Source organism: Notamacropus eugenii, chromosome 6 (genome assembly GCF_028372415.1).
Source record: "Notamacropus eugenii isolate mMacEug1 chromosome 6, mMacEug1.pri_v2, whole genome shotgun sequence".
Lineage (NCBI taxonomy): Eukaryota > Metazoa > Chordata > Mammalia > Diprotodontia > Macropodidae > Notamacropus > Notamacropus eugenii.
This window is the reverse complement of record NC_092877.1, coordinates 302,373,327-302,386,215: the sequence shown is the minus strand read 5'-3', so window position 1 is coordinate 302,386,215 and position 12,889 is coordinate 302,373,327. Positions and strand designations below refer to the sequence as shown.

The following is a 12,889-nucleotide window of genomic DNA, read 5'->3' as shown; positions in this document are numbered from 1 at the left end:
AATTATAAGGCACTCATTAAGATCAAACTCTTTACATGTACATATATGTGTATATACATACATATACACATCTATATATCTATAACTCATATGTGTACACATATATGAAAATATTATCAGTATTCTTAAAATGGTCATCATTACCAAGGTAGTTTGAAAGAAAGGTTGGGGCTGAGTTGTGTATGATGGGGTGATTCTGGAAATCAAAATTGGGTAGGAAAAGGTAAAAGGAAGCAATTATATCATAAAAATGGGATGTGAAAGGGGGAACTAATGCAGAGGAAGCAGGTAAGGGTGGAGGGCTGGTCATGTGGGAACCTTACTCTCCTCTGGGTTGAAGAGGAGCAGTGTGCACCTGTATGGAAGTCTTCTGAACATGTAGAGAGGTGAGGAAAGAGGGACAGGTTGGGGGGATTGTCAGAGGAGTGAATAGGATCCCCTTGGTTATTCATGCTATTCATGTACTGTGTACTTGTTATATCACCATTCCCCTCTCCCCCGCCACTTCCAGAATGTAAACTCCTTGAATGTGAGGACTATTTGTTATTCCTTAGTGTCCCAAGTGCCTAGGTATTTAATAAACATTTGTTGAATTAAATTGAATTCTTAATGATTCATTTTGGCCATGAATTAGGCTTGATTTTTTTCAGTCAAGTTTCCTTTCAGGCTCCAAGAGAAAGCAGGGCTCCTTTCCCTTCTTTGGTATCGTCCAGCCTGTGTCTGCTTACAGCAAGAAAAGTTGGCAGATGCTGCTTAAAGTCATACCTTCTGGGGAGCCACTTATCACTGACAAGAGGGCTCATTATGTACATTTTTTGTGTATGCAGCAAAAATAGTGTATAGGGGTGAAGGGGAACCAGGAACCATGCCCTGGAAAATTCTGTAAACCTGTCTCCCCTCTCCTCGCATTTCAGGGCATTTCCTAGAGCCAAAGACAGCTCCAAAATTCTGCTCTTTCTTCTTTGTTCTACTTCCACAATTCTACTTCTACTATTTGGCATTTAAGTCAACAATAATTTATCAAATGCTTCTTATGTGCTAGGCATTATGCTAAGCACTGGGGATACAAAGAAAAGCAAAAAAACCCCTAAAACCAGGGACTCCTCTTAAGATGCTCACAGACTAATGGACAGCCTCAGAGATGCCGAGGGCATCCCTCCAGCACCTTTGTGACAACCTGCTCCCCTTGATCCTTCTTCCCCACAGGGCAGGAATGTCTATGTTGGGGAAGGAGAAGGGGGCGCCTGGAGGGCAGCTGTTGAGATCATCAATAATACTGGCACATGGTATTTATATAACACTTTTCTCCCAGAAACTCACAGCTCATAAACATTATCTTGTTAAGTGACAGTATGGCTGAGAGGTAGCTGAGGAAGGTGTTATTATCCTTATTACAGAGCTGGAAAAATTGGGAGGAGAAGGCAGGAAGAGCCTTGACTCAGTTCTGAAACCAAGTTGGTGTTACAGGTAGGGTTCCAAGCCACATTTCTTAATTCCAGGTCAGGGTAGAGATTAAGAATCAGATCTATAGAGTATTTTGAATGCCATCTGAAGGTCAAGAAGATCAGGGAAAAACAGACATTTATTTCCCTCCTCATAGAGAATGTGTCTGATGGTGAATGTGGCTGGGCAAGCCAAGAAAGCCAAATTTGGATCAGTAAAATCAATTCAGTTGAATGTCTACCTTGCGTAAGCAACGTTCTAGATGGGAATAGAAAGACTAAATAGTCCCTGCTCTGAAGGAGTTTACGTTCTAGAGGAGGAAATAGTAAGCTCATGGATAAGTAGATACTATATTCATAGCTGAGAATACTACACACTTGTGTATACTATGTATACTCATGAGCATACGTACGCACACATTATATACATGTACATCTACATACGCACATATGCATACCTACAGAGCCAAATGGAATGGCTTCTACTCTACATATATGGGTATATGTGTATATGTGTATATATACACACTTACGTGCATGGGTATACATTTGCATATGTATATGCATATAGACATTGTGTGTATACATATACTTTGCAAATATATGCATTTCTATACTTTGTGCATTTATTTATATTTTGCATGTATGATATACTTGCTTATGTGTGTATAAATGCATACACATATGCAAACATACATACATATGTGTGTCTATGTACATGCATCTTACCACTTCTGTAGGAGTTTCTAGCCTTGTTTGGGTCATGGACTCCACTGACAGTTTGGTGAACCTGTGAGCCCCTTCTCAGAATCATATTTTTAAATGTATAACATAAAATACATATGAATACAAGGAAAACTCATTATACTGAAATACAATCATAAAAATACATTTTTTAATTAAAAGGAGTACATGAATCTCAGGTTAAGAATCCCAGCACTACTAAGAAGCAGTATGGAACCATTAATGCACTTGGACTTGGATTCAGTAAAGCCTGGATTCAAATTCTACCTAGTTTACTCATTGGCTGTAGGATCTCGTACAAACCATTTAACCTTCAGGAGCCTCAGTTTCCTCATTTGGAAAATGAGGAATTTTTGGACCCTGTCCCCACCTACTTCTCAGGACAGCTTTACAACTGCCAGCCATTCTCATTATCGAGTAGCATCTGATTGCCCTGTTAACCCCAACACTCCTTAGCCTTTGACAGAAAGGGGGATCCCACAGCTGATCTCCTCTTTTGAAGCCTTGATGGAAAATCACCATGGAGAGGCAGAGCCTCAGGCCAGACACAGTCTGACCACCCGGGTCAGTAGAAGGTCAGGCCAAGCGGAAATTGAAAGGCCTCTTGGATAGCAGGCCTGGGCAAATGGTTTCCAAAGAGCCTGATTTCACACCTGGCAGGGGTGGTAGGGGATTTAGAGGGGGGAATCTACAGAATGGCAAGAGGCCATTCAAAGACAGTGCAACAATTCTGAATCCTAGAAAAATGTGACTGATACTGATGTATGCTGCCCTTTCTGGATGGCCTTCTGAGGTGGGGAAGCCTGTAGAAGCTATCTCTCCAGGTCAGTCCCTCTTTATTAACATCCTACACGTTCCTACCCTGGGGTAGGGCTGGCAGTGGGAAGGTGAAATCAAGAAGTGGACGTCTCATAAAGGCACTGGAGGAATGCTCTGGGCATCTCCGAGCCTTTCCTAGGATGGAGGTGGAGATGTGGAAGAGTAAAGGCTATCATTCTGATGTGATCCTAGGTCCTGGGAAATGCCCCAAAGAGACTTAGGACCAAAATTTGATGAGGAGAGGGGCTAAGATTTGAGGAATCTGAGGAATTTAGAAAGGGAAGAAAGCCCATTTCTCAGCTCCTACATTCAGAAGTCTGTGCAGGACTTGAGAACAGTGCTCTCTCTAAATTCAAGAGTGGCACCACATCAGCTTTGACACACCACACATTGTGGTGCAGGGGTGTCCCTTAAATCTACCTGGATAGCTCTGGGAGTAAAAGTACAGCTGCTGTAGGAGACCTGAAAAGAAGGTAACCTGCAGAGCATCCCAAGAGCTCACCTGGTTCCCAGGTGATAAGGAAGCAGAATGGTGCCAAGCTGAGAAACCTTGACAAATAATTAGCCAGGGGAGCAAGATAACTTGTTGAAATTATGGGCCTTCAGTTTAACGGTGCTTAATGTGTTTTCTGTCTCTTTCTAAGTCCAATGGGCACTCCCTTGTCTGTTTATGCCTTTCACAGTTGGGGGAATTAAGTCATCAAAGTTTCATCTACCTGTCTGGCTTCAGCCAAAAGTACAACTTCCTTGACTGGATACCTTTCAAAATTGCTGTCTACATAGATTATAATTTAATATGCGGTGGAACCTACTCAAGGCTGCCTGTATCTTGAATATAAAATGTCAAAATCTGCATATACATGCTCTGGATTTTCTTCAACACTGCACACATTTTTAATAATGGTCACAACTCTAACGACGAAAATCTTTTTCAAAAAATTACCGTGTAATTTATTTTCAGTCATGACTATTCCGTTTCCTTGAGCTCTCTCTCCCATAGGACCTCTTGTTCCAATGCATTAGTCTGGCTGAACTAACAGTGTTTTCATCTTAGCCAAGATTTTGCTAGCTTCTCATTCTGGTGCTTTCTCCTCTAGTTAACTCTCTCCTCCAACCCCACCCTTTCCTAAGTAAGGAGGGTGGGAACATAGGACTCAGAAAAATGAACTTTTGTCTTGGTTGTCTTATCATTTTTTATTATTGTTATTTTATTATTTTTCCCAATTACATGTAAAACTTATTTTTAACATTTTTTTAAATTGAGTTCCAAATTCTCTCCTTTCCTGAGACAGTAAGAAATTTGATTTGGTTCTACATGTGCAGTCACAAAACACAGACACACACACTCATACATTAGTCATAATTTTGTTTTTTAAGGCCATTGATACAATATCTCTGACCCAATCCTGTATTATATTAATTAAGGTGTTTTCCTAAGCCATCAACATACTACTAGGGTGTGAACTGGGAATCTAGGGATTCAGTCAAGAAGCATTTATTAAGCCCTACTGTATACCAAGCCCTGTGCTAAATGTTGGGGCTACAAAGAAAGGCAAAAACTAGTTCTTGTCTGTAAGCTACATGCATTCTAATGGGGAATTCAACATATAAACAATTAAGTACATAAAATATGTATGTATACACCCTATGCATATGTTAATATACATAATACATGTATGCATCATTAAATCATACATATACATTTATTGTACATTATGCACATGTGCATATACATGTATATAGATAGATAGATAGATAGATAGATAGATAACGTATATATATCCAGTAAAATACTGAAAGAAATCACAGAGTGGAGGCATTAAGGAAGAATGATTCTCCAAAAAAGCCCCTTGTAGAAGGCAGGTTATGCTCTTGGGGGCAAAGCATACTGCTCAATAATTGGTGAGGGAGGGAGAGTAGTGAGAATACGCTGACATCAATCTATGATATATATGTGTAAATATAGCCATATATGTGCAGTTTTGTTCTAATTATTTTAAATATGTATTCTTTTGAGTTGTGGGATTGGTCCCAGCAGGGCCAAGGACAAAGGAGAGATAACCAGTCGCTAACCTCCCTAAGTGTAATTGTTAATGTATGCTGGTTTGGAGCCCCCACTTCGCAACTGGAAGTCATTAGTTAGTTATCTTAGGAGGGAGGCTTCAGCTGGATAATGCTATAATAAACCTAAATTCTTTTTTTAAAATTTAATTTAATTTTTAATTTATTTTTTAGCTCTTTCTCTGGATGCAAAGAGTGACTTTCTTCATACATCCTTTAATTTTAATTTGTATATTTATAATAGTTGAAATGACTTACTCAAAGTTGTTCTTAAAATTACATTTATGATACCAATAACTTTAATTCCTTATTGCCCATAAGTTATTTTCTTTGTCAGATTTTAAAAGTTTAAGCATCTTGTTTTAAGTTAATAACTTGAGTTTTTTTTTCTCTCCAAATGAGAGAGGTGACTTTGCGTATCCTTCTGGAAGCTTCCTACAGCCTCTTGGATAAAATATTAACTGCTCAGTCTTGCATTCAAGGCCTCCCACAATTTAAGGAGCAATTCATGGCAAGGGCTCAGAAGCTAAGTTAATATCTAGGCCAAGGTTGAACAAAATAAATTTAGGTAAGAGGAAGCTAAGCAAAGTTGGCCAAATAGCCCATAGCTAGGGTTAAAGAATGGTATTGAACTCCAAGAATTATTGTTGACTGTGAACTGTGATCTTTTTAGCTGTTACTGCTCCTCAATCCACACCAACTGTATATGACCCTCTGGTGCCCAGCAGCAAATTCCCCTTCAGGAGGAAGGAGTAGAGCATGGAGAGTGGTGGGATTTAGCAATGGCCGTAGCCTTCAACCAGAGACCCCTGAACTTGTGGTTAAAAAAGCACAAAATCCTGGGTTCTAGAGTGCCAGAAGGCCTGTTTCCTCTGTCAACAGAATGCTCCAATTACTCAGGGCAAGCCTCTCAGTCACTTTAGTCACTTAGTCTAAGGTTTTCACTAAATGCCTTGAGACTATTACTTCTTACACTTCTTGTATTTTTATCTAGTAGAGTTAATATTGGGGGAAAACTCATGTATATGATTATGAAACATTTGCCTTAAACCCGGTAATAATAGTAATCATTTTTCCCTGTGAATGTTTCTGTCTAAGTTGTAAGAAATGCATTTTCTCTGGGTTTATGTTTTTCTTTCCTCTCTAAATAATGCATCCCCAAGTCCATTTACAATCCTTCTGGATGGTTTCCAGTTTTAAGCTGGGATCTGTTGAACTCATTCTGAGATACCACGCTTCACCTCAAGGACTGTATCAGCATGGCTTTGGTGACAGGGTCTTAACAATTTAACCCCTTCAGAGGAGAGACTACCACTTTTGGAGTCCTCATACCACTCTCTGGATTCTTCATCCTTGTTCCTTAAGGTCCCCAATTCAAGTAGGAGGAGGTCCAACCCAGTCTAACTTATGCATCACGGCTCATGGTAATGGCAAGTGAAAATGAGCACTATGACTTAATACTGTTTGAACTCTGAAAAGCTTTATTTTAATGCAAAATACAATCAAGTACAATTTATATAGTCGTATGGAACAAAAATTCCAAATGCTTTCTGTGGTACAAAAAGGAACAAACAATCTTTCAAATTTAGCAAAGATGCCACCCTTTCATCCCCCCGTATTCCAAAATATGATTTCACATAATTTTTTCTTTAGAACTTTTGAACAGATTTGGTATCATAAAATCACAGGAAGTACTAGAAAAAGTAGTTTATAAACAACAGGTTTTGTTTTTACATCCTGATAGTAAACGGCACTCCAGTTAGTGCAGACTGAGTGAGAATACTTTCTCAAATCACTGCAATCAGAGATACAGGCTACAAGTATAATCAGGGACCATTAACTCCCCCAGCATCAGGGCTCTCTAGTCCACCTTTGAAAAATCAGCCCTCAAGAGATGTTATTATGACTTAGGGATGTGGGTGAGAAAAATGGTCTCCTTAAGAGACCTGGCTGCATATGTGATGTGGGACCAATTTTAGCCTGCCCAAGGTTTCTCTTGGATCACAAAGCTCACTCTGCAGGGATCTCTCCAAGTGACTACTCCTTGCTCCACCATCACTGGGCTATCATTTCTTCCTTGGCTGACATGGATGAGGAGTGCTGAGAAACAGCATTTTTGGTTATTCCTATTAATGACTCTTTCTGACGTAATGGCACCAAATGTGGCCACAGTGTGACTCATGGACTCAGAAAGCAGGAGAGAAGCCTCTCCACTTCCACTTTAGAAGGAGCTGTATTTAGAGTCTCAGTGTTTCAAATTATGTGATGTTTTCCAGGCCCATTGGTATCCCAAACCTGTCAGGGGTATTTTCCTTTCCTTCTAAATCCTTCAGAATTCAGATAAGCTTGTCTGGGATAAGGAACGGATGCTGGTTTTACATATCGGTCTAGACTTGTGAACCCATCACCATGGGGAACTCCTGGTGTAGAAACCTGATGCACACTGAACACAGGTGTCTACTTTGCAGGCTTAGAGGATGGCCAGAAGTAGCTGGAGATTCAATGGTTTGCCATTGCCAAGGGTTTGTTAAAGTCAGTATATATGTGAGAGACTGAATTTAGATTCAAATCTTCTTTATTCCATATACAGCCCTCAGTATCCAATATACCATGTTCCCTCTCAGCATGAGAGCTGAGCGGTAGGAAGTAGATAGGAAACTAGATTTAGAGTTAAGAAAATCCAGATCGGAAAACACTTACTAGCTATGTGATGCTACGCAGGTCACTTAATTCCCTGGCCATCTGTAAATATCCAATAAAAATGAATAAAGGGGGGAAAACAATGTGTTATCAAATGACTTGTCTGAAGTTCTATGTTTTCTAATAATAAGCCTGGTTCTTATTTCCTGAATTTTTTACATAACCACCATGACCTATCTTCAACCCTTGGATTTGGTCTGTGGAAAGGCACAATTTGCCCCTCTTGGCCATCTTATTCCAAGAGTAATAGTCCAGTAGCCCAAAGGTCCAAGGCACTGATGAGATACTTCCTTCTTCTGCTGTTAATGGAGGCTAGAATTTTTCTACCACTAGAATTTCTGATGATCTATTCCCAGATATTACCCCTTTTACCTATTCTTTCAAACACAGGAGGAAAATAGGGGTCTGTAAAAATGTGTGCTGACTTAAGGCAAAAACATCATTTCAAGTCCTGAGTGACCAATTGGGTCAGATTAGCAGCAAGGAAGGGGTTTGTTTGCTGGGGCTTTCCTAAGTGGCACCAGCCATGGCATTCCAGGGGGGTTATTGGAGTTCTGAGCTATGTGAAGACTACTGAGTGAGTTTTCTAAAGGCCATAAATAAAATGGAAGTTTGTTTTTCGCCCCATGCTGATTATGCTGTGTTTTTCCTAAATACTGTAGATGAGGTGTGTAAATGGTGCCGTGGTGCCCTGAGAAGGAATGTATTGCGTAGTGATTTATTAAGCCCGCCCTTGAGCTCTGAGCTGTTTCTAATTGTTGCCTGGCTTGATAAAGGCACTGTCACAAACATACAATATTAGTTTCTTTCCAGCTGGGGCCAATGGGATGTGGGTTATATTTCAAAGGTGCAAGGGGAACTATCTTAATTTATTTTTCACTCACTTTAAGTGGACCTTCTCGGCACTGGCTCCTTCCCTGAGGTTACCACATTTTTATTGACTGTGTACATATTACAAAAAGCCTTCTCCAGAGCTCCCCAGTCTGTTCTGCAGTAGGTGGAGTACGTGCAGGGTCTCCAACTGGGAACGTGAAAATGAGGGCTTTCTATGAAGGTCATGCTTCTTTGCCCACTATAGACTACTTAACCTCATGGTACTTCCCTCTATCCAGATGTTCCCCTTTGTGGTCATATCCTTTACCAATAAGCTGAAGCTTCTGGCTTCCAGCTCATAAGAGCTAGGTTAGAGACTGGGACAGAGAAAGAAAGAACCAAAGAGTTCATTTCTACTGGCCCATTACAAGGGACATTTCCCTTCACTTTGACTTTTTCATGATGAAACCCCATCATCCCTTTCAGCAGACCCCCTACCTGCCCACCCCTCCACCTGGTATACCTGCATTTTACAAACAAGTACTGAATCAGCACCTCCAAGGTAGGACTTCCTTCAAGATCCAAGTAGATCCCCAGTGAAGTTACAAGTAGAAACAAGAACCAAAGAGTTACAGGTGGGGAAAACCTGGAACTTTTAATAAAATCAGGTGCTCCTGTATTAGAAAGTGGCAAAAACCATGATAAATCCCTTAACCTGGTTCCCACTCAGTACTCTTAATAGAAATTCAAATGAGGTTCTAATCTTCCATAGTTCCAGGATGGGTTCATGAGGTTGAGAGACAGAAAAAGGAACATCCTGGTATGTCTCCAATGGGAAATTGTAGTTAAGAATATTTGAGGGAGATATCCTGCCAAACTTCACTTCCTCTCTAAATCTGGGGCAAGAGTTGGAGCTGGGACATCATCAAATCCAACTGGTTACCTCCTTTTGCAGATGAGGAAATTGAAGTCTCTTTTTAAGCTTGTTTCTCCATTTGTAAAATGAGGTCGTTGGACTAGATGTCCCTGAACTAAGTTCTTTCTGGTTCTAGACCAACGATCCTAGGATTCCATGGTTAAGTGACTTGCTTAAGGTTCAAGCTTTAGATCTGATTCCTACGTTACTGTTCTTTCTGCCATTTAGCACCGCTTTTTCTCCCAAGCCAGCAGTCAGTATCACTTCTGAGAGACAGAACTCTATTTTATTTTGTTATAAATGATATTATTTTGGAAATATAACTGGAAAAGGTGGTGGGCTAGGTAAGAACAATGTATTAAAGACTGCTCCAGTGCTGCCCTGATCTCTATGGAATATAAAAAGGCCAAGGGGAAGGCCTCCATTGTGGTGGACTGATGCCCTGTGAAAAATGATTGGGGGAGCCCGGACCAGAAGATGAGGATAGATTGTGATCCACATGGACCAAGTAAACACCTGTAACAATGACATTGCAGATAATGGGAGAGAGAGGAAATGTTAATCTGGGATAGATGGACCCTTGGTGTTCAGTAGCGCAGTAATTTAACAGATCCTCTTAACCTCCTCACCCCATTTTAAACAAGGGCAGTGGCTGAAGGTGACCTCTAGACTTGTCTGAATTTTTTTTTAAGAATAAGGAAGCACTCTGTAGGGTCTTATTGCATTTCTTTTGAAGAGGCCCAGATCTAGACAAACTGTTCTGCCTCCAGGTTTTGAATGTTCCTCAAACAGTTCTTTGTTTGCTTTCACATTTAGGTCTAGTTACAATCTATGAATTGTCCATTCATAAGTGGAAAATGGTCATGAGTTCAAAGGAATTGCAATTGGTTTATCCATCTTAAAGCCTCTGGAAGATTTTTTTTAAAAATTATTTTTAAAACATTAAGATCCTTCTCTGCCATTTACTTTGCAGTCAAACAAGCTAGGCTGTGAGACACTGCAACCCCAGTCTGAGTTGTACAGTGGAGAGCCTGGGATTTGGTGACAAAAGATGTGTGTTCAGATCCTGACTGCCATCTCTAACCTGTATGACCACAGTCACTTTTCCTGAGTCTCAGATTTTTTGTTTTTCAGATAGATTAGATACCCTCCCTTCAGCTCTAACATGAAGAGATTTCTATTGACCTCCCAGAGACTGAGGAATATCATGTTTATTATTAGGGAAACTGAGGAAAAGAAAGAATTCCGCTCTAAATCTCTGACTGAACTAGGGTCCTCCCTGCTGCCTTGTCTGGTGTTAAAGAAGACAGCGTTAAAGACTGCCCTGGTTTGCTGCCTCTTTACCCTTCCCCTTCCTGTTTTCTTCTCAAAAACAAAAACTCCTATGTTAACTGTATATTTGCCTTTAAAAGTTAGTTCTTCAAAACTGTGTTTTCCTACATCCTACCCCTTCTGTTGCTTAACACATACACATACACACATACACACACACACATTCAAAACAAAACCAAATCCGACATCAGAGCAAGGCCTTAATGAACACAGACTGTTTATCCACCATGCCCTGGGCCATTTTATTTTAAAGACCCAACCAAGAAGGTTCCTCCCAGCTGTGGTTGGCATTTAGCTCCCTGTAGTGCAAATGGGGATTGTTTGGCACTTATACTGAATTGGCACCTCCAGGGCACTGAATCCTGGGAGGCCCAACAGGAGGGTTCTCTTCCTTCCCAATTGAGGATTATCTATAGAAGTGAGAGCCTTAAAATAGAAACAGCAGCTAAATAATTACAGGTTGGAAACCCAGGACTGCTTCTGAGATCCAGGGCCTCTTTGATATTGTGGCTAGAGAAAGAAGGAAGGGAAGGGGGAAGGACCAGGTCAACTTTGGCCCTCCTGCAGGCTCGCAGGCTCCTCTATCTAAGGAGAGACTAAGTGTGCCCTTGTGGAATATAGCTTTAGGCTGCATGTGACAAGACCCTGCTCCTTTCCTCATGATTGATCGGTCCTTGAAACACCAGGCTCTCAGCAGCTCTCCCTGGTTTTCAGGATTCCTGATGAGGCTTGATGTAGAATTTCTACCTCACCCAGTTTTTAATAGGGAAAACGGAAAATATAACCGAGGCCCCCCATTCCTATGGCAGGTTCGGGCTTACAAAGCACTTTTCCTGGCTGGCAGGTATCGTCTGTGAAGCATTCAATCAAACTGGTGGTACCAGGGCCCTGACAGATACTAGAGATAAAGAAATACTGTCTCTCTGCCAGAAAACTTCTGAGGAGCCACTTATGTTCCTTTCTTTCTTTTTTCCCTTCTGTTGCTAAAATAATAACCCCACTCCAGGGGCACCAAATTTGCAGCCTTGTGTACACCATGGCCGTGGGTACTGGCTTTCTGATTGTAAAAAGGCTGCTGTTGCTTTGGCTCCCAAATGGATAAGGATCTATAGCAGAGACTGTCTTAACACCAGTGGTAATCTTCAACAGAGGAGCTACTCTGTGGTGTGGGTGTGAGTCCGTGTGCTCATATGTGTGGAAAGGTCCAGCGGTGCATATTATCTAGCCCTGGGACATTCTACTTAGTGTGTCTAACGACGTTATTTACTTTTCAGCTACCACTTCTGCTCTGAATTTCACTGGTTTAAAAGCATTTTAATGTACGGTACCACTGTTTCCATGGCCTGATCAGACCTATTGTACCTTCCTTTTTCCCTGCTCTGATTGGCCTTAAGTGATTTCCTCAGCGAGGAACCTAACATGTACCTGCAGCAGAAAGAATGGTTCCAGTTCATGGATAATTTCATAGCCAAGAAGACTTTGGGGGACCAAGAGGGAAAAAGAACAAGGCAATTGCAGTCTTTTCTCCACCTGTGACCTGCTACACGGCGGCAGTCATGGGATTCTTCTGCCGAGGATCCTGGGCTCTGTATGGGTACTGTTCTGGGCTGGCCGCCCGCTGTCCTGTTTTGCCTATTTCGTGATACGCTGGCACTTTGTGGCGTTGAGGTGGGGAAGGTGGGACGTCTTGTCGGAAAGGTCCTTTGTGGTGCGTGGCTGGAAGGGGTGGGTAGTACTGAGGATAGCGAAGGTCGGGCACCCTTACATCCTGGGCACGGGGATAGCTTCCTTTAGGGGGATGAAAAGGCTGCATTCCTGGGTAATAAGGAGGTTCTCTTTCCTTGTATATCAACCGAGGTCCTGTTAGGTAATCTGCTGGTTCTGTAGGTCCTCTCCTAGAGAGAGAAAACACAGACACAACATATTAGAAAAAAAGCCAGGGTTCCCAGGGGTCTACAGAACTCTTTAAGTGGCTGGAGAAATTCCATGTCCTAGACATTCACAGCCTCACATGTCAGAGCTCAAATTCAGAATGTGTTCTCTATTCCTTAAGCCACTTTGG

The 12,889-nt window shown here is 41.4% G+C and overlaps 1 protein-coding gene across 11 annotated transcripts in view; it reads right to left on the bottom strand.

Moving 5' to 3' along the window:
* Positions 1 to 6,524: 6,524 nt before the first annotated feature.
* PARD3B (par-3 family cell polarity regulator beta) overlaps positions 6,525 to 12,889 on the bottom strand; it is a 1,282,024-nt gene continuing 1,275,659 nt past the window's right edge. For all 11 annotated transcript variants that reach the window (XM_072620099.1, XM_072620101.1, XM_072620095.1 and 8 more), the window contains one exon: positions 6,525 to 12,722. In XM_072620099.1, the coding sequence (XP_072476200.1) occupies positions 12,368 to 12,722 (355 nt within the window). In that variant the 3' untranslated portion in view covers positions 6,525 to 12,367. The remainder of the gene's footprint in view (positions 12,723 to 12,889) is intronic.